The 26,151-nt window shown below is 43.2% G+C and overlaps 1 protein-coding gene across 1 annotated transcript in view; it reads left to right on the forward strand.

Moving 5' to 3' along the window:
• LOC306741042 (contactin-1a-like) overlaps positions 1-26,151 on the forward strand; it is a 46,100-nt gene that overhangs the window by 16,419 nt on the left and 3,530 nt on the right. The window contains exons 3-22 of the mRNA XM_079223295.1: positions 1,515-1,553; positions 9,238-9,364; positions 10,158-10,336; positions 10,808-10,903; positions 11,957-12,163; positions 14,242-14,341; positions 14,842-15,023; positions 15,319-15,443; positions 15,966-16,083; positions 16,320-16,467; positions 17,318-17,445; positions 18,168-18,340; positions 19,164-19,287; positions 21,716-21,877; positions 22,176-22,325; positions 22,901-22,971; positions 23,993-24,227; positions 25,296-25,399; positions 25,619-25,808; positions 25,918-26,030. Of these exons, the coding sequence (XP_079079421.1) occupies positions 1,515-1,553; positions 9,238-9,364; positions 10,158-10,336; positions 10,808-10,903; positions 11,957-12,163; positions 14,242-14,341; positions 14,842-15,023; positions 15,319-15,443; positions 15,966-16,083; positions 16,320-16,467; positions 17,318-17,445; positions 18,168-18,340; positions 19,164-19,287; positions 21,716-21,877; positions 22,176-22,325; positions 22,901-22,971; positions 23,993-24,227; positions 25,296-25,399; positions 25,619-25,808; positions 25,918-26,030 (2,771 nt within the window). The remainder of the gene's footprint in view (positions 1-1,514; positions 1,554-9,237; positions 9,365-10,157; positions 10,337-10,807; positions 10,904-11,956; positions 12,164-14,241; positions 14,342-14,841; positions 15,024-15,318; positions 15,444-15,965; positions 16,084-16,319; positions 16,468-17,317; positions 17,446-18,167; positions 18,341-19,163; positions 19,288-21,715; positions 21,878-22,175; positions 22,326-22,900; positions 22,972-23,992; positions 24,228-25,295; positions 25,400-25,618; positions 25,809-25,917; positions 26,031-26,151) is intronic.

The raw sequence follows: 26,151 nt of genomic DNA on the forward strand, positions 1-26,151 counted from the left end.
AATGGCTCCAGATATAAAGCATGAATATCACACAGGTGGCAGCTAGCTGAGAGCAGCACACGTCAAAACTGGATTGTCAGGATGAATGAGGGTCAAGAAAGAAAAGGTGTGAAGAAGCTCCTACCTGCCAGCTTTAAAGAACATTTTAAACATAATGACACTGAAGGTGATAACAGGGGAGACCCCAGTAAAGGTGCTTGGTAATGTCAGGCGTAAAAGTAAAGTAAATCAGATCTAGATATACTTAAGATATGACACACACGCCAAGGCTAACTGAACAAAAGCAAATATTGTAGAAAATGCTACAGCCCGTATGTATGTCTTCCAGGCTGGATAGCCGTGTGCCTCGGAGGGCCTCGAGTTTGCAGGTTTTCATTCCTTTCGGTGATGCTGCTGTGCAGTCAGCTGTGTTGGAAACAAAGCAAAGTGGTCAGAAAACAGCAAGCCTGAAAATGGCCTGTCCAAAAAAAAAAAATACAAGCTCCTCTGTGTTCCCACACCTTGGGCTGTTTCACTTGTTTCATATTTGAATTCACATGAACCAAAAAGCTTAAATTGGGAATACTCCCCGCTTCCCTCCACATCTTACCCAAACAGACTTTGAGGAAATGTATCTTTTTTTTCTTCTTTCCCTCATGGTAAGGCAATTCTAGCTGAGTTCACCAAAGGTTTTGGCAGCACTGCAGCTAAAGCTTAGAATATCCTGTTGAAAATGCGCTGACGTTCATCTACAGAAAAAAGAAATGGGCGTAAAAAGAATGCCTCAAAAGCTTCACATGCATGGTTGCACAGCACACATACACTCAGTATGGAGAGTTCACCCACACAGGGCTGAACTGCCCGGCTGCTCGATCTCAACAGACAGCAGCCAACCAACAGACTCTGGTCGTGATGCTGGAACATTGGCCTGACATTTATGTTTAGCCCCCACGAGAATAGAGTTTGATGGTTAATCTGACATTAATGCTCTGACAGCAGAACAAAAGTCAAGCACACACTACACTACAACTCAAGTAGAGAATGAGTGTGTGTATTCTCTGTGGATCAGCTGGCCCATAGTAAAGCTTATGCAGTATAACGATGCAACAGAATTATTGTTTAATCGTCAGGTTGGGATAATGTCCTTTCCCTTCTGTAAATGTACATAGATGACTATTTGAATACAGCATTAGAGTAATTAAATCTATAATCACTGAAGGCAAACCACAAAAGTCTTGAGTTTTCTATTTTATTGTGAAGAGCAGGATGTAGTGGATTGCACAGAGATTGCCCACAATGCAGCGTTTCCAGCTATTCGTCACATTCTCAGCAGCAAAAATAAATTCTATGACCTGCGCCTCTCCAAAGAAACTCTTATGACTGATGATGATCGTTTGTTTTTGATCCATTTGCTTGTATCCTGAGAGAAATACACCTGCGGATGTAATTCAAAAATGGATATCAGCAGACATAAAGTATATTTAAATCTTCGTAGTTCAATATGTTGATACGATTTCCTTTTTTAACTGTTACAGATGCATCAATGCACGAGGAGGCACCCGACTTTTATGGAGGTAAGACTGATTAAAATACCAAATATATGGTTACTATGGAGTTCTCAATAATGATGAAAATAGATGCTTCTTGGTTTCTCTCTCTCTCTCACACACACACACACACACACGCACACACACACACACACACACACACACACACACACACACGCACACACACACACACACACACACACACACATTTAGAAGACATTTCTCTCTGCTGAATCTTTGCTTGCCAGCACCATCAGTCTAGCCAAGAAACTCTGCCACTCACTGTGTTTGAAGCGACTGACTCAAATGAAAATGTAATTTATTTTTTTTACTTATGTGTCCAAAGTTTTATCACTGGTGATAAGGTTTCGAGATCAAGGATGACCACAAGGTCGCAGAGAACGTTTGATAGCCAGAAAGGTCACTCGGCCATCAAAGCACCCTTGAGGATCCCTCCACTCACTCAGACTCAATACCTGAAATGTCAAAAATTGCACTTATTTCTATTTGATTTATAGTTTTCAAAACGGAGACCGGCACGCTGCACCTGTTTACTGGTAGGTCGGTGAAGTGGTTCAGTGAGGTTAAACCGGCTGCGATTCAATAACATTTTATTAATATACCGTGAAATCATCGGAAGTTAAGGGTGCAACATAAGATCCTTTTGAGTCGAGAACAGCCTGTGACTTGTGGTAGCTTATTGCATCATACTGTCAAAACAAACGCTTGCTCAAGAGCTGTTGCTGTTTGGAATTCAACTTTATTCTCAATTAAGAAAACACATCAGATGGTTACGATGTCCAGAAGAGGAGAGCGGCGTTCGTTTTGCACAATTGTGCATTTTTCTGTGGAAATCTATCAGAAAGCCAAACCACATGGCATGTCTTTTCATGTGAAATACAACCCTCTGAAACCCCATTAAAAAAAATTTGAACAATGCAGCCCAGCTAAAGTTTTATGAGAAATAAGAGAGATATTACGTCAAACAAACCATTCAGCGTTTGTACTGTTGATTTACTCATTTACCGAAGTACAATGGAAGCCAGAGAAAAGAAGTATGTCAGATCCAAACAGGCTTCAGTTGCAGCTCTGCCCGTCTTCTGCTGCCCCGAGGTGGTAAAACTACAATAATATCTGCCTGTCTGGATACGTTAAGGGACGGGCAGTGACAGATGGCTCCCTTTCTCATGGTCCACAGTAGGACAGGACTAATGACAATCTATCTGGAGGTCATGCTTCTTTCAACTGTAGCTATTTCTGGGTTTCTCCTACTTAAATAATAAATTAATGTAGGACCATTAGAGCTGGGACTGTATTAGAGCTGCTATGCCTCATTGTGAGGATGTGTGTGAGCGGTGGGGGTTATATCAGTGACGATTATTGATATGATGGATGGTAGTGTCATATATACATATATTTCATGTACTTGTATACTTTTATTTTAAGATCGTTTAACCCTTTTTCATACAACCCCTATATCGTTGCAGATAATCCTGAATATTAGGTGACAGACTGAGAACTGTTTATAGGGATATTCAACATTTTGGGAACTAAACTAATTTGCTCACTTGTCAAGTTGAGAAGATAGAAACCACTTTCATGCCCGCTGCGTTAGGTGCTCCGGCTCCTGCCGTCAGCCGTGAATGGGGATTTAGTTGCATGGCTTTGTCCACAGGGAACAAAACCAGCAAATAGAGCTTCATAATAAACATGTTATCGTTTGTTTGATCTGTACGGAAACCAAAGTGTATAAATGACGTGGTGAGGTTTTACAGTGGGATGTGAGTCAGAGGGGCACAGTCGCTGTGAGGTTGCCAGGCAACCAGCAGAGACTCCAGGAAGTCACTGCCCGGCCAAGAAATAGTCCATAAATAGTCTCCATCGATTTTTTTTTTCATCTAACACCCTGGTGAAGATATGTGCATTTCCCAAAATGTTGTAATTTTTTACATCAAGTGTGTTAGCGAAAGGAATATTAAATGTGATTTTGAAAGGTACAACCTTTCAAATATAAAAAAATCCAACAGAAAGCTATAGCACTGTCTGCACTGTCAATCTATATTGGTAGATATAAATTGAGAGTTTCTACTACACAGAGCAGCCTGTCGTTTACTGTACTGTCAGTGTTAACTTCTGTATCTGCATAAATTTGCACCATGCATGTTCTTCTGTGGGAGAAAAATAAAGCTCAGGCAGACTGCCAGCAAGGGGTAAATTGGAATAAAAGGAAGTCTTGCTGATTCGTTGCCTGGGAACACATTGGGATGCTGCATGCAGGTTGAAATGTTGAGGGATTCAGGAAGGAGACTATTTCATTTTACTCTCCATTTACTCTCTTTTCTGTTCTATGAAGCATCGACCGTATATAACTTTTACAGTCTATGTGCCTGTATAGAGTGTCACCTCCTGGTCATGTTGCCAATATCTCCACTCTTTCTCTCTAAACCACAGCATGAAGCAGCTAAGACTCTGCACTCTGCTGAATGCTTTTGATGCTACACACATCAGTCCGATACACGTAGACTTCAGTTTTTAAGGTCACTGCTCACTGAATGCTGCTCAGGCTTCAACACTTTGAAAGCTTTGTCAAACTTGGACAAAGATGACGGCACAGCCATAGGAGGAGGCAGTGGATCCCACTGTCCTCGAAGGTTACATCGTTGCGTAGGTGGCCATCCAGCTGGGAGAAGATTTTTAGTTCTTGCAAGTGAAACAGCTTATGATTCAGTCCATAGCGATGCTCATGTGGATCATTCTGCTGTTCGAGCATCCATCACCCCCTGCAGACTTCAAGGATGGCTGTCAAAGGTTTGTTGTTTTCACCGCATTAAAAAGTATGAAAATGTCAACAGAGACTTCTTGAATCATTTCTCAGCTGGCCAGCCATACGGTCGATGTACGTTTCATGTGAATGACGACACCACTTCAATCTAAATACGTAAGCATGACCTCGTTGAGCTTTGAGGAAGTGGATGTTTTTGTGTTTGAGTGCCGTGAAGTTTAGAGCTGCAATCGTCAGTCGATCAGCAGAAAGTCATTTGCAACGATTTTCTCATTGCAGAATAACCTTTTTAGTTATTTTAGTTTTATCGTGCTGGTTGCAGATTTTGAAATGAGAGTTGACGTTTGCTGAATTGACTGAATGCCCTTGGGTTTTGGACTGTTAGCGCTGCTTGTTTGTAGTCAATTTGTTGACTAAATGGTTTTCATGGTTTTAGTCAACTAAGATTTATTTCGTTGATTCGTCGTTCTTCATGCTTTTTTATGCTGAATGACACTTATGAGCACATCTCTGGTAAACACAAGTTTTAAAGTGGTGCTTTTGCGTGATTCTCTGAGGAGAAAAGAATGTCTTTGGTTGAAACAGTCCTACATCGTGAGCTGCTGCTCTGCTGAGAATGAGTGAATGATGGACATCTGCTTAACAGCTGAGAATTGGATGAAGTTATTTTAATGCGCTTATCCGGTGCTGGATTCTGCAAAAACCTCTGTCATCGATTTATTATAGCAGACTGTGCTTCAGATTAATGTGTTATGGTTTTTGAAACTTCTGGATTCAAGTTCACCCTCTCACATGTCCTATTTGAGTACCTCTGCTCTGTTCCAGCCATCATTTCAGAGAATAATTCGTTCTGACAGCAGTTGTGATTGCACAGCTGGCACCACACTGGCTGACACTGGCACTCTCATGCCAACACTTCTGCATAATAATTTAGCTGGCAGTGAAGCAGAATTAGTTATCAATTCAACATATGACATCTAGAGAGTAGATTTCTACCCAAGGGACAATTTTGTTGGCCACTGTGCCTCATTGTGTGGCTCAGGGGCTTGTGGGTAATTATTGCTACACCGTGCTTTGGGTGCCTGCAGGAAACAATATGTTATATGTCCCACTTGGACACTCGGGGCCATGCAAACAAACCATGCTGCAGATGTAGCCCAAGCAGACAGCTGTGAGTAAAGATACATTCATTAGAGGATTAAGTTCCTCTGGGGTGTTGATTGATTATGTGACGATTTAAATGTGAAACAAAAACATGTATTTTGCTAAATGGGAAGTGAAACCCATGAGACAGCTGTACATTTTCAAAGATGACAGATTGCTGTTGTTTTATGTTATTGTGTCTTATACCGTTTCAAATCGACAAGTCGATGCACATCAAATTATACCTGAAACCTCAATGAATAATTGATGTCTCATTACAAACTGATGCTAGGGAAGATAGCAGGCTCCTAAAATAATGGCCTTATCGGTACCTCAAATTCAAATGAGATTTAAAACTTACTTCCATTTCAGTTGAATACGAGTCTGTGTTTTATAATGAAATCTGTGCAGTGGAAGATCACTTACAGGAAGCCCCAAAGATGCAGGCTCTGAGTAGTGTATGTCTTCCTCTGTTTGTACAGATGTGGTCTTCCCTGAGAGTTTGGTCTGTGTGTGTGTGTGTGTGTGTGTGTGTGTGTGTGTGTGTGTGTGTGTGTGTGTGTGTGTGTGTGTGTGTGTGTGTGTGTGTGTGTAAACAATTACTTGCTTGTTAAACAGGGCGACTCAGTGCATCCAGTCAAGTCAATTAAAAAAGAAAAAAGAAAAGTGTTTTTATGCAGTGAATAAAAGAACCTCAGATACAGAGAGATTGAAATCGGGATGTAGCTTCAGGGAGTTGGAAAGAGAAAGAGATTCTCTCTGTTTTGGAAGAAACTTATCAGGCCTGTTCAGGATGAGGGTGGAAACTGTTTATGAGAGAATACACGACTAGTTATTTGAAGGTAGGGGGGCTTTTAGAGGCTGGTGCTTGAGCTAAAAATGGCAATGCTGGTATTTAGCAGGTACAATGTTGACAATTTCACCATCTTTCTTTTTCATGTTAGCATGCTATCATCTTCTACTTAGCTCTAAAGGTAAAGTAGGGTTAAGGCTGATGGTGTTTTGCCATACACCAGGGTTGGTCATAATGAAAATGTGACCTTATGATGGTGCCAGTTGGAACATTCACCAAAGTTAAATCAGTTCCTCCTGAGGGGGACATGGATGTCTGTACTTATTATAGTGAAAATCCAATCAACGGTCACTAGGGTTTATCCTTTGAGCATTGGGAATATATCCGTACCAAATATTGATCAAATCCATCCAGAAGCTGAGACTTTTCATGTCACAGGATGGCTTCAGAGAGGACCCAAACGCCGACAACGGTACAACTTATCTTTATTTGTCCAACAGAGATCAAAACGGCTCTAAGCAGGAATACACACAGGGCGAACCGACACTGGGGCAGGAGACAAACAGGGTTTAAATACACAGGGAAGGTGCAGGTGATTAGGCACAGGAGGAAACAATCAGGGACATGGCAGACAATCACAGGAGCAGGAAGTGCAGGGAAACAGAGGACACAAGAGACAAGGACTTCAAAATAAAACAGGATACAACCAATACTGTGACATTTCACTCAAAAACAAAAAAGCCAACATCATGATGTCACTAGACTCGAGGATCACCAGTCAAGTCAGTAGGATCCATAATCTCTGGTGGACCTTCATGGCGACCCATCCAATAATTCGGCCTTGCGACTGACGCCGCCCTCCCTGAGGCCATGGAGCCACCATGGCTAACTAGGAAGTTGAGCGACCTTTAGAATGCAAGTAGACGTGGAAGAAAATCCAGGAAAGGTAAATAAAGCGGAGCAGAGCGTGACAGAAGGATATAGGTTAGAGAGAGGGAGTGAGGACACAGGAAAGCCAGAGAGAGTTAGAGACGAAGGAAGTATAAAACGAGGCAGAGAGAATGTAAGAGGTCCGTGTGTCTCCAGGCACTGGGCCTTATGTGGCCTGCCTCAACACTCCCCTTCACCATCTGTCACAACCCACATTACAGGGAAAGGAAAGGAGCGCCACCAGCACTCATCTCTCCGATTTTCACTCCAACTATTTCAGCACTGCCGCAGAGCTTTAGTGGCTCCCATCCTCCACCCCATCCCACATTTATATTTCATATTTACATGCAAAGCATTTAGCTGACACTCATGCAGAGCAATGATAAGTGCATAACAGTGGAATAGGGTCACTACAGTAGTATATTCCCTTTACTCTACTCTTCCCTGTTACTTTCTGTCCGTCTGTTTGTTTCTTTTCTTCACTCCTTTATTCTTTCTCTCTTGTTTCCAGAACACTTAATTTGCCTTCCATCAGCCTCAAAATGCCCCATTAATAGTATGTTTAATTCTCTCTCTCTCTCTCTCTCAGCCAGCAATATAATTTCTTGGTCCTTGGGATTTGCATCAATGTCAAGCACCCACACACCGTTAGCTGCTGGAGTGTGTGTGTGTGTGTGTGTGTGTGTGTGTGTGTGTGTGTGTGTGTGTGTGTGTGTGTGTGTGTGTGTGGGAGTGGATCCTGTCTCAAACGTCTTAATTGCTGCTTCCTGGTTGGCCGTCCTCGTGCGAGAACGGCGCTGCTGACTTGCCAGTGTGGTTACAAGTCGGTTTTCATACTGGTTAGGATTATACAATTTTTAATTCCTTTTGCAGCCGGGGCAGACACATATTACTCTGGTTCACTGATGTTTAACCACATAGTATTGGAGATTACTGTACCTCAATGTCAAGCATTCACACATGTTTGACTGCTGGAATGTATATGATTATTGCTATATTTTCTGCACAAACATAGCGTCCTGTTTTTGTTGAAGTAACTAGTGAAAACGCTCTTTTGTTCAGGCTTCTAAAGGATGCTCACCGTCACTCAATATGACATTTTCAGAAGTAGTGAATCCGAAGCGCCAATGCAGGCCTGGTTAAAGGGATCGAGCAGAAGCAGGATATTACCGTCTGAAAGGACGAGCGTCTCCCCATTGAGATGTCAGCTGTGCTCTCTTAGAAATCGGTGACGCAGTGGGAATAACACTCGTGTGCGTGCACACATTCACACACGCTTCACATTTGTATTCCTGCAGTCACCTACATACACTCTTGATCTGAGAGAATAATCAGCGTTTGGGAACATTTCGCCTCATTGCTTATTCATAGCCTGGCATTGTGTTTATGAGTTATTCATGCCTCCGCTTGTGATGTCTGTCTGTTCTAATGAGTAATTGGGGCTAATTGTACGTGTGTGTTGGAGGTGTAAAAGGCAGATTGAACCAAGAAAGGCATTTTTCATCAAGGAGGTTCTTCTCGCTGGAGGATGTAGGATGACACATGCAGTATGAAAGGGTTTTGGATTATGCTATTAAGCTATGCTATTAAGTCAAGATAGCATTTCCAGTTCCAGGATTGGTATTAGCTTGCAACAATATAATATGCACTGGCAACAGATGAATGTTTCACTGTGGTCTGGTACCTGCGTGAGCACAGCGATTTGGGATGACGCAGGGGCTTATTACTGTGCACCATGCTTCAAAGAGGGACTCTGAGAGAAATCAAGGATACGATTAGTTTCAGCTATAAACCAAGATGTATCTGGAACCAGCCACTGAGCCAAAGAGGCATGTGTGAACACCACAAACCAGGCGGAAATATCTTCCAGTGCCGATCTCACAGACCAGTCAATATGTTTTTGTTTCTTTGGTGTCTTGCATCTGAACCCTGCTGTCTCGTTTTTGACAGAGCTGCCCTAGATGTGCCAGACAGACGCTGAGCTCTAACACCTTGATGTTTCCTGTTTGTGAGTCTGACCCAACTTGTTGTTTAACCGGGTCTCGTTTGTTTGTTGTCGGCAGAAGACGCCACAGGTTACGGGCCAGTGTTTGAGGAGCAGCCGGTGGATACCATCTACCCCGAGGAGTCGCCCGAGGCAAAAATCACCATGAGCTGCCGGGCCCGGGCCAATCCACCTGCCACATACAAGTAACATATGCTCCCCATAAGCCCAGTCTCATTACTACCCGCTGTGTGCCTCCCATCACTCGTCATCTCTCAGGTCGGAATTCTGACTGTTTTAGGATCTGCCTGTAAATGGCAAGGTCACACAGATGTTGATCTTAACCTCGATGCACCTCAAAGGTTTATTGTGTGTGTGTGTGACCCTTCAGCAGGGCATGATTGAGTTATACATGTTCCCCTAGTGGTTGTGTTGTTGTTCAAACAACCGGCGCAACTCACTTTGTTTTAGTTTAAATGACAAAATATGACACGCCGGGAAAAAAAGAATAACAAACAGGATGTTGTTCCTGCAGCAGCAGCACTAACAGCACTGCCAACGTGGCTCAACCTAATTTTGCAACTCAAAATGTAAAGCGCTTCGCATGATTCATTTCAATTTGGATGTAAATGTATGTAAATGATATTGCTTGGCATCCTCCAAATCTGTTTCACTGTCAGCGAGCCCAGTATGAGATGTCAGAGGGGAAGGAATTAGCTTTGACCACAGCTGGTATAAAGTGTTTAAGAGGGTTCATCTACAGTACAGGCTGTTATGCTTTTCAAAACATGAAATGTGTTATTGCTGTAGAACAGCTTTAAAAAGATCTTGGTTAATTCTTACACTATGTGCAGACGTTGATCGCAAGAAAGAGCAACTGTAATGCAGACTGTTCAGCTTTTGACCTGCCACATAGATACTCTCATAACATCCTGTAGTGTACAGCATACTGCTTTCACAATGCACACCTCTAGTGACCCTGATTTGTTTTCCTTTCAGGTGGAAGATAGACAACGTGGAAATTGACTTGAATACACAAGGCAGCCACTACAGTTTAGTAGGAGGCAACTTGGTCATCAGCAGCCCCACTAAAACCAAGCATGTCGGACAGTACTTCTGTTTGGCTACCAACATCTATGGCACAGTCATCAGCCGGGAGGCCTCCGTCCAGTTCGGATGTAAGTAACCCAGATGTGAGCTGCCATGATGTCCACTCCGGTACCGTACAGATGTAAGAGGAAGCTGCCCTGGAGCTGTCCTTTCATGCATATTAAGCGTTGGTAAAATTGCAAGGGAAGCTGGGACAAATCATAATTGGTGTGGAAAGTGCAATTATTGAATGGTCTAACTTTATGATGCCAGCATAGCGAATGTATTTTGTGTGTGTGTGTGTGTGTGTGTGTGTGTGTGTGTGTGTGTGTGTGTGTGTGTGTGTGTGTGTGTGTGTGTGTGTGTGTGCGTGCGTGTGTGTGTGTGTGTGTGTGTATGTAAACTACAGCTCATTTCAAAAACTGTTGAACTTTATGCATCCTCTAGTGTTGGTTTTATAGAAATTGTACAGGAGATACTCAAATAGGAAAGTGTGACAGTAGATTTTGAGTAGCTCTTCAGTCGGTCTTACAATTGATTTTTGTCTCTGCCCCTCACAGACCTCGACCTTTTCTCGTCGGAGGAGAGGGAGTCGGTGTACGTCAAAGAGGGACAGGGGGCGGTGCTGCTCTGCGCTCCCCCACCACATTATCCAGGTACAGCATGTGACAGCTGAGTGTGCTTCTGCTGAAGGGTTCCTACAGGTCTGTGTTCACCCTCCATCATCATGTAGCCGTAGCGTCTGATTGATTGTAGTGGGCGGATGGACGTTGGCACAGTAGTTAGCACTGTTCCCTGCGATGAGTAGTGGTCTCCTCTGCGCTTGACTGAGTGGGTTTACTGATTGCTGCTGCCGTCCATGGCCATGCAGGTCAGCCGGACTGAAGAGTGTACATTGCCCATATATTTAAAGAAAGTGTGTCATCAGAAAGTGAGCTTTTTTTTATGCACATGGGGGATTTCATGACACTGATGGACCGATTACATGAAATGAACCAAAGATATTTTATCCCCTGTTGACTTGAGATTGAATTGCCCTTCTTAATGCCCTCTAAGGTATAAAAGTAATGACATCACCGACTTTGTCACTGTCTCATTATGAGTTTGAAGCTTTTTTTTCTTCTCAGTTTGCAGCCTTCCCCATGCTGGTTTCACTTCCACTCCCCTATGGATGCAAAAGGGAAAGAATTCAACATGTTTTCAATAGTCTCATATCAAGTTCAAGCTAAAATGTCATTACAATGGTTGTTGTTTATTTCCCCTTCTTCTATTTGTCTGCTCGTGGCCTAATATTGAAAGCTTTTTAATAGCATTGCCGTTAATAGCCATAGCCATCAACCCAAATAGCTTTACACATATTTTCCATATTCATGCTTATGGAAATCTGACAGAGCAGTCTGAAAGCATTGTTCACTCTCTCTCCACGGCATCAGAATTACCTCAACAAGCCAATGTGCTCACAGTATTCCTCTATTATGCCTCTCAGCTAAAAGAATTATAAGATTTCATCGGAAAGGTCAATAGACGCTTGAATAATAAATCCCCCTCAGCACCAACGAATTGTGCTATTTTTATTTGCATGTTGTCACATTATTCAAAGTGAGCCAGTTTCACATCCAATCCCCTCGGCTCCTTCCGAAGCTTTTGCTGTGAGTCTGTCCAAGGTCTTGATTGACGGGGGCCATTTTGTCCTTTCTCTTCCTGTGCAGATGAGCTGTCATTCCGATGGATCCTCAATGAATTCCCCACCTTCATCCCACTGGACAAGAGGCGTTTTGTCTCCCAGATAACGGGTAACCTCTATATCTCCAAGGTGGACGCCTCCGACAGCGGCAACTACTCCTGCATTGCATCCAGCCCGTCCATTTCCAAGAGCGTTTTCTCCAACTACATCCCCCTCGTACCTCTGGCTGAACGTCAGTACCTCACTTTCTACTTCCCAGTGTGCTTCCATCTGCATATTTCTTTAAATTATGATTACATTGAAGCTCTTTGGGATTCCTGGTTTCTGAAAACCCCCACATAAAAGCCAAGGTTAAATTCTGGGTTGGTTTAATTGTCCTGTAGATTGATCACGCTATGATACCACAGTAACATGCAATGCACTGCAATTCCCTGCAAATAATGCCACTCACTTCAGAATGCAATACAAAACATATGCTTTGATGTCTTTTTATACAATCTTGAAATACAACATAGAGATTAAATATGTGTCTCTATTATAGCCAGAAATATTGAAGAAGGTTTTGAAAATCGTAAGAAAAAGTATCCAGACTTTTTAAGGTGTGAGTATGAAGATGACTTTCAAAAATAAGCTCCAAGATAGGAAGTGACTCTCCCTGGCTGCAGCAACGTAGCACATTGATTTTTTTATCTCTCTCTCACGTCCCTGCTGCAGCATCATGTTTAATTACAACAGTGCTTGTTTTAAATGTGATAAGGTCATGCCACTGTTGGCTCTTTAAATTAGATTTATAGGAACAAATTAGCTCTGAGGTAAACTGCCGCACACAAACTTGCTATGAGACGGAGCCAGCATGTTATGAGATATTAAAAACACCTGGAACATGAACAGCACCATACATAGCGATCACAAACTAGTGTACACAGGAGTAGTTATTAATGCTCTGTGCGTGTGTGTGTGTGTGTGTGTGTGTGTGTGTGTGTGTGTGTGTGTGTGTGTGTGTGTGTGTGTGTGTGTGTGTGTATATAAGAGGTACAAACAAAAAACAACACAATTTCAACATTTTTCTCAGTGGCCCTCGGTGATTTTGACTTTCATGGCCATGTAGCTTGGCCTGCTTCACCTGTGGCAGATTTGAAAAGTACTAAAGTTACTGAACACAATAAAATGTTGTGTCCCACCGAAGAGGTCAGGATCAAAACCGAGGCGGCCATTTGTTTGGGCTCCCTCATGCATATGTGTATTATTATGAGATGCCTTCTGGGTATGTCGTGTCCTGTATTTAACTCTAACTAGTTTGTGTTTGGGAGGGAGTACAGACCTTTGCATTTTGTCAGAGATAGGACACACTGGGCCTCATGCAGCAACGATTCTCCGAAATTGCTTTTATGCTTTATATTCATTTTCTGTTAAGAGAAAAAACATTCTTTACCATCTAAATCTGTTTTTACCCTGGTCCATGTGTTCAGCATGTAAACACCATAATCAGCTTTCAGCAGATTAGAAAAGCAGATATAAACCTGGATACTTCAGCATGTTAACAGCAGGTGTTTCATTAACTATCGTTATGTTAGAAGTTTGTCCTTAAAACAAAAAACGATGATCTAGAAATAAAAGTGTTAAATGACACCGGAACGGATCGATTGTAGCGTTGCACCTGTATCCCGCTGTCTGTATTACTGCTGATGACAACAATTCAAACCATCAGACCGGTAAATGCTCCGGTGCTGTATATGAACTTCACTGTGTCTTCATTCTCACCTGCTGAGTTAAATGTGTGAGTACAGACATGACAGAGAGACTGAGCTCTTGACAAATCAAAGGCACAGCTGGATCCATGCACAAAAATCTTTTTCCTGACAATACCGAGTTTACAGGTTTCCTTCTAAAAATACAAACTCCTCTGCCTTAGGCTGGAAGAGACGAACCCAGTTGAAATGAGCCACTACTTCCTAAAAAACATGAATACGGGCAGTATAAACTGGTAAATAATCTGGTCTCTCATGTTCCATGTAAACGTCATAACCCAAATATTGTAAAAGAAAAAGCCATTGTGTTGCTGACCTAAAAAGCCTTGTTATGGAGTGCTTTTTGTGTGTGTGCTTCAGTAGGACATCTGAGTAAAGAACATTTACAAAGAAGTATCTTTTGTTAAATTTGACCCACGGAAAGTAATGACGGAAGAGGCTTTTAAACAAAATCTTGAATCAAACAATGGTTAAAATCATCTGGGACCTCTGTTTGTTTCAGGCTTAGCTGCTAGAAATGGTTTTATCACCCAAGTCCTGATTCCGTTCTAATTCCTTTTAGGCCCCATCAGGAAATACCCTGCTGACCTCAAAGTCAAGTTCCCAGATACCACTGCTCTGGTGGGACAGAATATCACCTTGGAATGCTTCGCTCTGGGGAAGTAAGTGTGAGAGATCCTTGCTTACCTGTTGGACATGTCCACTGTTTGGACTGGAAGGTTTCATGAAAGTCTGGCATCAGTATCTTGTTATTAAATGGATCTCAAAGGAGAATTTAAATGAAGATAGTATACATTTCAGAAGTTTTTTAATGCTCACTCAGTAATGAAATCAGGAAAGGTTACTCATAAGTTAATTGAGATGATGCAGCGCATCAAGACATTCAAAAACAAAAATACAGAATTTTAAATGATAGGGATGATGTATCAATCTCTCAAAACACCATATTAGTTCACCCTTAATGCACAGTAAAATGTTGTTTACTGTAGCTCAGATCGCCTGAGATTCACTGCCTGTGCTCAGAGCTAAATCATTCATAAAGCACGTTTCAGAACGATGATGACTTGAGTGCAGTGATGCAATACAAGCTAAAGCCTGACTGCCTTGTGTATTATTTCTCTCTCTCTCTCTCTCTCTCTCTCTCTCTCTCTGCCCTTACCAGTCCTGTCCCTGAGATCCGTTGGAAGAAGATAGACGGACAGCTCCCTCCCAATCACGAGGTGCGGATGGCGGGCGCTCACCTGCACCTGTACAACGTGCAGGCTGAAGACGCAGGCAGCTTTCAGTGTGAGGCGGTGAACTCGAAAGGGAAGGACTACCACGCTGCACGCGTGTCTGTGGAAGGTACGAAGTGTGTTGTTTGTCATGTCAGCCTTCTTCTTTCAAAACTAAATAGCAGGGAATGCACTCGTTCATCGAATGTAAGGCTTATTCTTCACCAGCTTTATTTTGTTATCTTCTGGACATTGTTGCGTGGGTTACATTTACCAGCACTTTCTCAGGTTTTTCCTTTCTTTAGATTTAACACCTACTGTTATGCCTCAAGTATCATATCACATATTATTGAGCGGCTTTTTTTTTATAGTTTGCTTCAAAGTTTTTTCAAACACTGTACCACTGTGATTTTGCTCATTTGCAGCTTTTCCTGAGTGGGTGGAGCACATCAGCAGCATAGAGAAGGACCTCAGCAGGGACTACACTATGTCCTGCATAGCCAGCGGCAAACCTGAACCACGCATCCGCTGGCTGAAAAATGGACAACCGGTAAAATTCAAACTAATAATATATATATGTCTTGTCTCAGGAACCTTAATTTAGCTATAGCTGTAATATAAGCAGAGCCCTCCTCCCCCACCCCTTCAGATCTCCGTGAGGTGCACAGTGTGCATCCCAGGATTGTTCCAGTAGCACAGCGGTGACAGGAAGCTGGCACTGTGGGTACACATCATGTCAGGAGAAAGTACCTGTTCGTATATTGAGTGTATGCCAGCATGGGTTGTGTAACCCTCCATAGAAACACTTGTCATCAGGCCTGAAAAATACCCAAGAGAGTAACAATTAGTGGCGGCGGAGTGGGGGAGGTTGTTTGATATATGCGGGCTGGATTCATCATTATGTATTAATGAAATCCTCTCCCAGTCAAATATACTAATTGTCTTCCGTACGTCTGTGGATTTCAACAATGATTTCAATCATTTACTTACTAATAGAGTGTAAACTGTAGGAATGTGGTGAAATGTAGAACGATGATATTTTAACTTCACACTCTTCGTTATTTTTCCACAGTCTCACAGGAAAGAGATGAGGTTCAGCAGCTTGACGTTTGACGATTCAGGGATGTACCAGTGCATTGCAGAGAATCACCACGGACTCATATATGCCACTGCAGAGCTGCGTGTGTATGGTGAGGCACACTCTGGCTGCATCAGACATTTAAAGGTCACATTTCTGACTAATTGGAGCTCATTAGGATTCATGGATGCAGCGTCAGATTTGAGACAGAAAAAAAACTATCACATAGCAGATCAGTACCGGACACATTTGTATTCATGTATAAACTGACTGTACATTTCTGCATTTGTGCAGTCGATGCATATTCCAATAAGTTTGTGATGAATAATCCAAAGTGTCGCTCCTCAGCCTGTGCTCCCACGTTTGAACACAACCCTGTGAAGAGAGTCATGGCGGCGAAAAACGGCCGGGTGGTGATCGAATGTCGACCCAAAGCGGCTCCAAAGCCCGTGTTCTCCTGGAGCAAAGACACCAAGCTGATCCACAACTCCACCAGGTGAGCAGCCTCACATTCATTCATCCACCTCTCTCTGACTGGGAGACACATCAGGATCTGGGTCATATGAACACAAGGAAGAGTAACTGAGACGTCTCACTCCTCTAGAGGGGTTCGACACAAACAGCTTAGTGACTGTGGGGATCTAAATAAGCTCTAGATCTCCTCAATTTACTTTGCGCCAGAACATCTTTAGTTTTATTGTTTGTCAGTGATTGCTGTTTGTTGGTTGCTAGTGATTGCTCTTTGTTGATTGCCGGTGATTGCTGTGAACTGCTCTGCTGGTTGCCATGAAACTCCTTCTCGAGCTTGTCAGCATGGACAGACTGGGTGTGTAAACCCTCTGTCATGTGCTCCTCACTGACAAAACCATCCTAATCTGAAGCTCTAAGCCACCCAACCCTTCCCCCCGTGCGCCACAGTGGGGACTCACGTAGAGGAGGAACGGCGGGCAAATTACTATGCAGCGTATGCTTCATAATGATCTGGATGGTGGCTGTCGTGGTGCGGAGTAGTGACGGGCATCTGGCACGATGCTCGAGCATGAATATAAAATATGCAGATGAAAATGAATCCAACGTCATCGCCTCTATTTTTGTGCAACAACTGTTGTGTCTTACTGAATAGTTTCAAGTTGACATACTTGTCTTTCTTTAAAAAAAAGGGGGGAAAAAATGGGTTCCCATTAGGGAACCGGCGAGCATTCAGAGTAGTTTCGACATTTTTCATCATCCACATATCTATGAAATAACGTACGCTGGACTTTTGACCTTCGTATCGTGCTGAATATTTAATACCGCATCACTCTTTCTTGTCAGCGTGGAAAGAATTCATTCTGGTGTCTCCTTAGGATGCTCATCTGGGAGGATGGGAGCCTGGAGATCCTGAACGTGACTCCAGGAGATAAAGGCAGGTACACCTGCTTCGCCGAGAATGACCGGGGCAAGGCCAACAGCACGGGCTCTCTGTTGGTTACAGGCAAGTTGCAGCTAATGAACAATGCTTCAATTATAACACTCTTCATACCTCTTTTTTATAATCCAGGACAGCTGGTGTAGCTTTGACTGATGTCAGCCTTCGCTGACGATCATTTATGCCTCTCTCAGTCCCACTATTAAACCGTTCCGACCTCCAAATGTCTGCTGTTGAATTATTACCCCTGTGAGCAGAGTGACAGTATGCAGGCTACTGGTGGATATTCAGTCTTTCCCCAAGGACAGAAGGCGAGACGGGATTGCTTTAGATCTGATGTGGCGGGACGCACTGTTCAATGAGGAATGAGGAGAGGACTTGAGTTATGAACCTGTTGAGATAGTTTGATTGAATAGCGAATAATAACATTGATATGAGTTTTTTTTGCTTGTGATTTCTTTCCTTCAAACATGCAATCTCAGCTGTCAAACAGTTGTTTACAGTTGAGCTCATGTGATTCTGGATTTAAAGCTCTTTTCTGCCCTCTTCTGGACATTTGTGCACATTGAAGTATTCTAGCAATTTCATATTAACACTACATACTTTACCATTTAGCTGTCTACCATGTGACTGCTCAAGATCCCCTTTTTGTTTTTATTTAAGTAATTTACCTGATATCTTCCTCCCATATCATCACATTTTTAATACACCAGATGACGCTTCAGCGGCCGGGCAGATCTCTTTCTCTTTGTCACTGATTCCCTCGTTCCTCCCGTGTTTCTCCTCAGACTCCACAAAGATCACCTTGGCACCGTCCAACGCTGACCTTAAAGTGGGGGAGAGCACCAGGATGCAGTGCATCGCGTCACATGACCCCTCCCTGGACATCACCTTCGTCTGGTCCCTGGATGGCCGGGTCATTGACTTACACAAGGAGAGTCAACATTATGAACGCACCCTGGTGAGGACAGCAAGTTGGTTCATGAAGTATTTTAAAGGGAAATGATACATCAATAATTACAATATCAGCTCTAGTCTGGAGTTCATCCAGTCAAATCATATTTCAGGTCGGGTTGATGTCTGTCGTATTTTTATTGGAATACCTGAAATGGAAAAGTACAGCCTGCTTTAAATGGATATGACTCTAAAAGCCACATTCCTTCTCTGAGTGGAATAGTGCATTGTATATCATTTTAATAGCAATTTCCGCTAACATCCATTATTGTTGACATGACCTACTCTCTCTCTTCGTGCAGCTCTAACCATCAGTTAGCGGTTAGCATTTCTCATTTGCCACTCTGCCCACTAGGCAAACGCTATTATGATTGTGATTGATGATCCCCCATTTTTTGTACACAAGGAGGATTTTCCCCTCGTATAAATGTGGTCCGGTTCCACTTAGTACAGTTTGTGTGGTATTAGCAAAGCATGTTTGAGTCTTAAACTGCGGGTTCAATGCACCATGAATATTAGAGATTGCAAACACTGTGTGGAGGCTGACATTTCTTCATAGGAACAGAGGTGAAGCCCTCGAGCTGGAGCCCACGTCCAGTTCACCTAATGGGATATTGAGTTGGATAACTCAGTCCTTCTGCTCTTGAGGAATTACGTTAGTGTTTGAAATAATATCTCCTTTCTCATATTTCAAGATAAGTTTCAGGCACAGGGAGAAACTATCTAACATTATAATGTTGCTCTGACAAGAACACAATAGGAAGGCTTTGCCTCATTATCTGTGACGTTTTTGCTTTCTCCTAAATGAATTGTCGTGTTGTTTATTGCAGAATGGAAGCTCGAACGGCGAGCTACTGATCAAGAACCTCCAGCTGAAGCATGCTGGCTACTACACCTGCACCGCACAGACCCCCATTGACAACGTCACCGCCACCGCCCTCCTGGTCGTCAGGGGTGAGTCACAGTTACACATCCACAAACAGTCATGTGTACAAAATGTCTCAAAGGCTCTGAAGAAGACATCCAACATGAACACATTATTCTCTGTTAAGTCTCTAACAGTTTGGGTTATTTTAGATGACAGATTTCTGTATTTTGTGTTTCTTCTAACTGTGGTTCGTTTGGGTTCTGTCGTTCACATCTGATTAAGCTCCACCCACACAGTCCGGATGAAGCAGTTTTTTCGTGTTGAACTTTTTTCAAACGTTATGGTTGATATTTGTGAATATGTAATGTTGGAGAGAAATATTTAGGATTTTAAGTGAGGTTTTCAGGGGGGGTTACTTCCATCGAGCTTATTAAACTGAACACAAGACAAAAGCATTTCACGGTTCATCAGGCACATATTTCTAAACTACTCATTAAAGATTTCCCCCGACTCCTTGTTGTCAAACCCTGTGAAAAAAGAGAGAAGAGACGGAGAGAGATAACACAAGTACGGCATCCAGAGAAGTTAATCTTGTTCAGAGTAACCAGACTGTAGACGATTTTGTCGGATAATCTGTCGACCCCGAGACTCCAGGCAAAGGACAGCAAGAGAGGAGGCCCTATTCATCCCAAATCTCTGTGTCCAGCCAGGAAAAGTATAGACATGTAGTAAATTTGATGAACTCCTAATATAAGCTGTGGCTGTGGTTGATTAATTAGAAACAGTTGCAGAGTATGTGTAGCTGCAAGGAGCAAGCATTTCTTCTGTATCATTATGAAGTGTTATGAACAGAGTGTTAGCCTCCACTTGTCTTCATTATAACAGAATAAAGGAACGCTTTTTATAGAGTAGCGTGAGAGCTGTTGAGGTACAGCAACAAGCATGTTCATGGTTGTTAGTTGTGTAATATGTATTTGACGACTGACGTGTGTAGGACATGATAGATTTCTGTCCTTCACCACAATATTTTGATATGGAGAGCTGCTGATTTCAGCACTTGTTCTTCCAGCCACATACAGATATCAACACGCACAAAAACGAACACCGCCTCTCTTCCGCAGTGCGCCGTCTGTCATTTATTGTTTTTCACCTCCTGGATGTTTCATCAGGTCGTTTTCACCCTTCGTTTCCTGATGAGTGAGAGCTCGCCTTACAGCCTCCCCTCGGCTCTTGAAGCGGGCCCAGTGTTGGTGGACAAAGGATCCCTTCAGATAGGAACTCAAGAGCTCTCGCAGTGATCTGGTTGCCAGTGATCCCTGTTGTGCCCTGGGTGTGCTGCCACCGCTGCTGCTTTCTGAGCAGGTGTTGACAGATGGCCAGGTGAAAGCACAGCAGCTGACTGTAACGTTTCCCAGAGTGGAACCAAAACACAGGCCCTGGGCCGCTCCTAATGGAGTGCCAAATGCCAGCAGGCTGGGTTTGCAGAGAGCTACGGATGAAAGACGGCCATTTATCACGGCAGATGAGGAAGCAGATCCGCTTCGGGAGATTGTCCGAGCTAAAAACACAGTTCTGCACCTGTAGCTTGTTATTAGAGGGGATTTGAGATAGGGAGAAGAGCTGTTTTCATACCACGGGTGTGTGTGTTATTGTAGCGTAATGTTACGGTCTTGTCTGGAACAGCGTTGAAATGTGGCTGTGTTAATGTAATTGTCTGGTAATCTATTCAAAGTCTTTATTAAATTCGGTTCTTGGGGGTGGAGATGTCAGTTCAGTTTCAACACGTTGTGCAAAGCATCTATATGACTCAGTGTTGTACAGACATGGACAACCTATATTTATTTATCTTAATATTTCATCCCTTACAGTGAATTGTACGAAAAACTAAATACTTTCTCTCCTGACTTGTTGAGGAGAGAGGAGCTTAAGGGATGTCCAGCTATGTCTAATCGCCTTACTTGTCTCGGCTCATATTCATGACTTGGAAAAAGTCAATCCTGGCTGATGTCTGAGGCTGTGGGTTAGGAGGCTAACCTTAACACAGTCTGGGTTTTCAATTAGGCCATTTTTATGTTCCAAAGGAAGACTCGAGGGGAGCAGGAGGACCAAGAGAAGCACTGGATTGCTTTAACCTTAGTTCATGTATGTTAATGGACTCTAATCCTGTAATCCACATCAGTCTTTGCTGTTAAAGAAGAGACCCAAAAGAGAAGATTTAAAAGCTTTGACGTGCTGCGTTTTAATGTGCATCAAACAGAGGAGATTGGTGTTGAAGTATTACGTTGTTTCACGGCTCATGACTTTTACCAATAATTTCCCCATGATTTTGAATAAAGATGAAGCTCTTTCAGAAACGCTATATCCACTTTCTGTCTGTATAGCAATTTTAAAGTAGTTCACTCCCTGCCTGAGGGAAAGAGTCACTACTCACAACACAACAGTTTAGCCCCTCTTGTCTTCATTACCTGTCAAAAATCACTAATAACTTGTCTCTTGCTCTGGTCTCTACCCCAGGTCCCCCCGGTGCTCCAGGTGGGGTGCGATTGGTGAACAAAACTGACACGAATGTAACATTGCAGTGGAGCCGTGGAGCAGACAACCACAACCCCATCTCCAAATATAGCATCCAGTACAGGGACTCCTTCTCAAAGGATGTCTGGAAGAACGCCACCACATGTGAGAGCTTCAGCACACTAGCTGGTCAAATAAACACTGCTACCTTAATGCTGAGCTGGCTGCAGTGTTATAATAATGTGGGTCATGCCACATCGTTATATTGTAGGCCTACATGGTGGTTAATGTCTCTTAAAGATGGTGAAAATAGAATTACGTCACGCATCGAGGCTTTGAAATATAGGAATGTGTTCTTCTTCTTTTTTTTTTTATAGAAGGAAAGCACAACTTATACTATACGGTGCTGTAAACCCCTGACATGTTGGCATTGTAAAAAGGAAATCTGTGCTTTCCGATCCAGCTCCTGCGGATGTAGAGGGGAATGCAGAGATGGCCACAGTGGTGGATTTGTTCCCCTGGATCGAATATGAGTTCAGAGTGATTGCCACCAGCACTCTGGGGAAAGGAGAGCCAAGCAGCCCGTCACCAAAAGACAAAACCCTGGAAGCATGTAAGACCATGGCCTGGTACATATAGTGTAACTGACAGTATGAAGATGCAGAGTAACTTAAACTGTCATGGAAATGTGGTCCTACAGTCCAGCTTTCCATCCTGATATTTATTCTTCATCATTCAATTATAGCGCTGTTTACTTTATGTTAAGTATCGCTGTAGAAATGAGTCAGCAGAAATCCCATCAATCTGAACTTCCTACAGTAGAAGCATGCTGCCAAGCTCACCACACAAACCTCTACAAATGAGCACTCTGCTGAAACTGTATACTAAAAATTCAATTATAAAATAGAAATCACAGGCCTACAGTGACCTCTCTTAAACAAATAACCTTCATTTGAGAGTGAGCTACCAGACTCAAGACAAAACAAAAAAACCTTGCCTCCTTTCGTGGCGAGGTTCCCACATTGACCGTACGGTGTTGCATTTGGCACAGGTCACAGACATCGATATTGTATTTGCAGAGGAAGGATGTTTCAGAACTGCTGCCAGGGATAGGTTACAGCCTGTGTGGGTTGGCGTTGTTTGTGTGGATTCTTAGCATGTGGGCTCAGAGTTGCTGTCTCATTGCAGTTCCTGTGGTGGCGCCCTCGGACGTCGGTGGCGGTGGAGGAACTAGCAGAGAACTGACCATCACGTGGACGGTAGGTCTGGACCTTCCACTGCACACGGGGCGCATGTTAAAAGGTCACAGAGAGGAGACATGGCGCCATTTTCTCACCTCAAGCTCATTTTAAGTCAGAATGCATTACATTTCTAATAACAATAACAACCTTTGGAGCCCTGTTGCTTCACAAGAAAAACATGCCAGAACAATGAAAAAGAAACAGACATCATTTCAACGATAAAAGGCTGAGGGAAAAACAGTGAGGCGCTGGCTCGCATGCAGATAAAAAAAAAGAGAGAAAGAAAATGGTTCATCACTCCAGTTGCATTCATGTCAACTTTGATCAATGTTTTGGCAAAGTTAACCATACTTTTGACAATACAAATAAAAGTGGTCCATGAATTTAAAGCGAGCCATTGATAAGTTGCCAGTCACTTTGGAAAACTAACAATGTAATACATCAACAGATGAGCAGAGGAACTGAAGCATGTAATAGTCTCCTACTTTATACCAAACAAAACAATCCCCATCAACGTAAATCAATGACTGAACTGAATCATTATCTTTCATTTCCCCGCTGCGGCCGTTGATAAATTAGCTCTCATAAGTAAATTGCCTTTTGCTTGACTGAAGCGTTGCCTTTTTCCGTTCTCGAGCAGCTGGAGGATGAGGCGCTGCGCTTAGAGATAGGTTAGCGGTGCCTAGTGCAGCCATGTCTCGCTGGAAATATGATGACGAGAATAAAGCCAGAGAGCCAACAAAGGAAATGAGGCGCCGGGACCGATCAAGAGGGACGAGCCAGCAAAGTGTCACAACTCTGAACTCTTGAGCATCATTTCACCCAACACTATGTACAAATCATCAAGTGGAATTGGCCTTTTTTGAATCTTGCAGTTACTCATAGTACACAGCACACGCAGTGTGAATGATGCTTGGTATTCGTAGTGCGACCTCTGACCGGATTATGTTCAATTCACATTTGGGACAGGCAGGCTTGAGGGGTGTTTTGGATAAAACATGTGCCACATTAAAGTGATGCTTGTTGTTTCTGTCATCAGCCTGTACAGCCGCAGTACTACTACGGGCCTGATTTTGGCTACATTGTGGCCTTCAAAAAGCACGACGGATCCCAGTGGATGAGGGTGACAGTAGCCGACCCCCAGGCCAAGCGCTACGTCCACAAAGACTCCTCCATCCCTCCATTGACAGAGTACCAAGTCAAAGTCAAGGCATTTAACCGCATAGGAGAGGGACCCTTCAGCCTAACAGCCGCCATTTATTCTGCACAGGACGGTAAGCACTAAAATGATCTACAGCTCTCAACGCTGAAGCATAAAAAGGGGAAAATGTGGCAAACTGATCTCAAAACGATGTCACAGATCAACCTGCTTCTGTTTTCTGGGTATCACGGAGAATGAGGAGTTCTTCAATATGCCAACACTCTGCTATTTCAATCTGTCAGTGTCAGCTACTTATCACAAGCAGGGTTTTCAATGGAGTAGGACTCATTTAATAGGACTCCTCATGTATAGTTGTGAGGAATTTTAATACCCCTTGAAAGTGAACCTATCTTCCCCTCTCTCCGTCTTTCCCTTCAGGGGGATTACCATGATCTATGTAGCATGAACCAGAAAGCTGATAATTCGCCCAAGGATGCAAAGCATTTAGCCTAGTTATTAACTTTCACTGACAGACAGTTGAGATAACCACTGGCAACCCAGACCTGATGGGTTACAGAGATGCCCCGTTGCCACGGCAACCCACTTTGGGAACGCTTGCCGTTTGTTCGAGTGTCTATGACTTTGCGGCTTAGCCTGCGAAGGCACTTTGCCTCCAGGGTTTGTGGCCATTTGCATTTTTTGGCACGCTGGTTGTGCAGTATTGTTTTTGTGCATTTGTTTCTTTGTGCAGCACAATGACTGTATGTGATGGGTTGTTGGTTCAAGGCCCAGCATGACAATTTAACATCCAAGGACAGTTTCCTGGCAGAGGCAGCACACTCAAAGTGTAAAACTGCCCCATAAGTCACGGGGAAGCGTCAGAGTGGTCAGTGAAGGAATGTGGGCCAAGAGAGATTTCTGTCACTTCCCTCGTACCGTACAGTGATTCATTCGCATCACTAAAATGATGCTTAAGCACCACTGAGAGAAAAATGTCATCATTAAGGCCAATAAAAACAGACAAGGAACGCTAGTTAGTTTATGGTCATGGTAAAGACTCCATTAGCGCAAAATATGTTCATACATATAAAATACGCGATGTTGGCGTTTTGTGTGTGCAATATAAAGATTACCGCTGCCGGAAAATTCAAGGAAAAAACTGCAACCTGTTTACCAATCTGCACGGTGTGTCTCTCCTCAGCTCCAACTGAAGCTCCTGGAAGGGTCGACGGCAGAGCTCTCTCTGCCACGGACGCCGTAGTGTGGTGGCTGCCTCTTTCACAGAGCAATATAGATGGTTACCAGGTCAGTGGTGTTGTTACTGAGGTATCCTGGGAAAAAAAATATACTACTATTAGCTTGTACCTATCTTAATTTTACTTATTTACTCATACTTTGCTTTTTTATGACATTTTCCCTCTCCTCCTGCTTTAAATCAGTTGTTGCAAGTGCTGTAAAAGCCAGGTTTGCACACCAAGCTGGTGTTGGGTCCTAGCCTCTCACCTCTGTCCGTCTGTGTCCCAGGTGAAGTACTGGAGGAATCATGAAGACAGTGAAGGGGGGGCCCAGAGGGTGGTGGTATCCGGCAGTGAGAACTACACCAGGCTGGAGGGTATGAAGCCAGACTCCCACTACCTTGTTGAGGTTCGGGGCTACAACTCTGCAGGATACGGGCCGGCCAGCGATCACCACCCGATCCACACCAAGAAGCCCCGTATGTTGTGCTTTTGAAGCAGTTTAGTACAGGGATCTGCATGGATAACAACAACGGCCATCATTTTAATACACTTGTTATTCATCACCCTTTTTCTGTCTTTTAACAGCTCCAAGTCAAGCTCCCAAAATAATTGGTAAAAAGTTAAAGGGCCAGTTAGTAAATATTGCCTGGGAACAGGTGAAACCGCTGGCTAACGAGGCATCAATAGAAGGTTATAAAGTGAGTACAGTTCTACATTTACTTTTACCGATTATAATCTCTCTGAAGTGAAGCAGTAGCTGTTGGGCACCTTACGTATCTTCTAAAGTACGTGTGTGTGTGTGTGTGTGTGTGTGTGTGT

The sequence above is a fragment of the Taurulus bubalis genome, assembly GCF_910589615.1.
Source record: "Taurulus bubalis genome assembly, chromosome: 9".
In the NCBI taxonomy this organism is placed as follows: Eukaryota; Metazoa; Chordata; class Actinopteri; order Perciformes; family Cottidae; genus Taurulus; species Taurulus bubalis.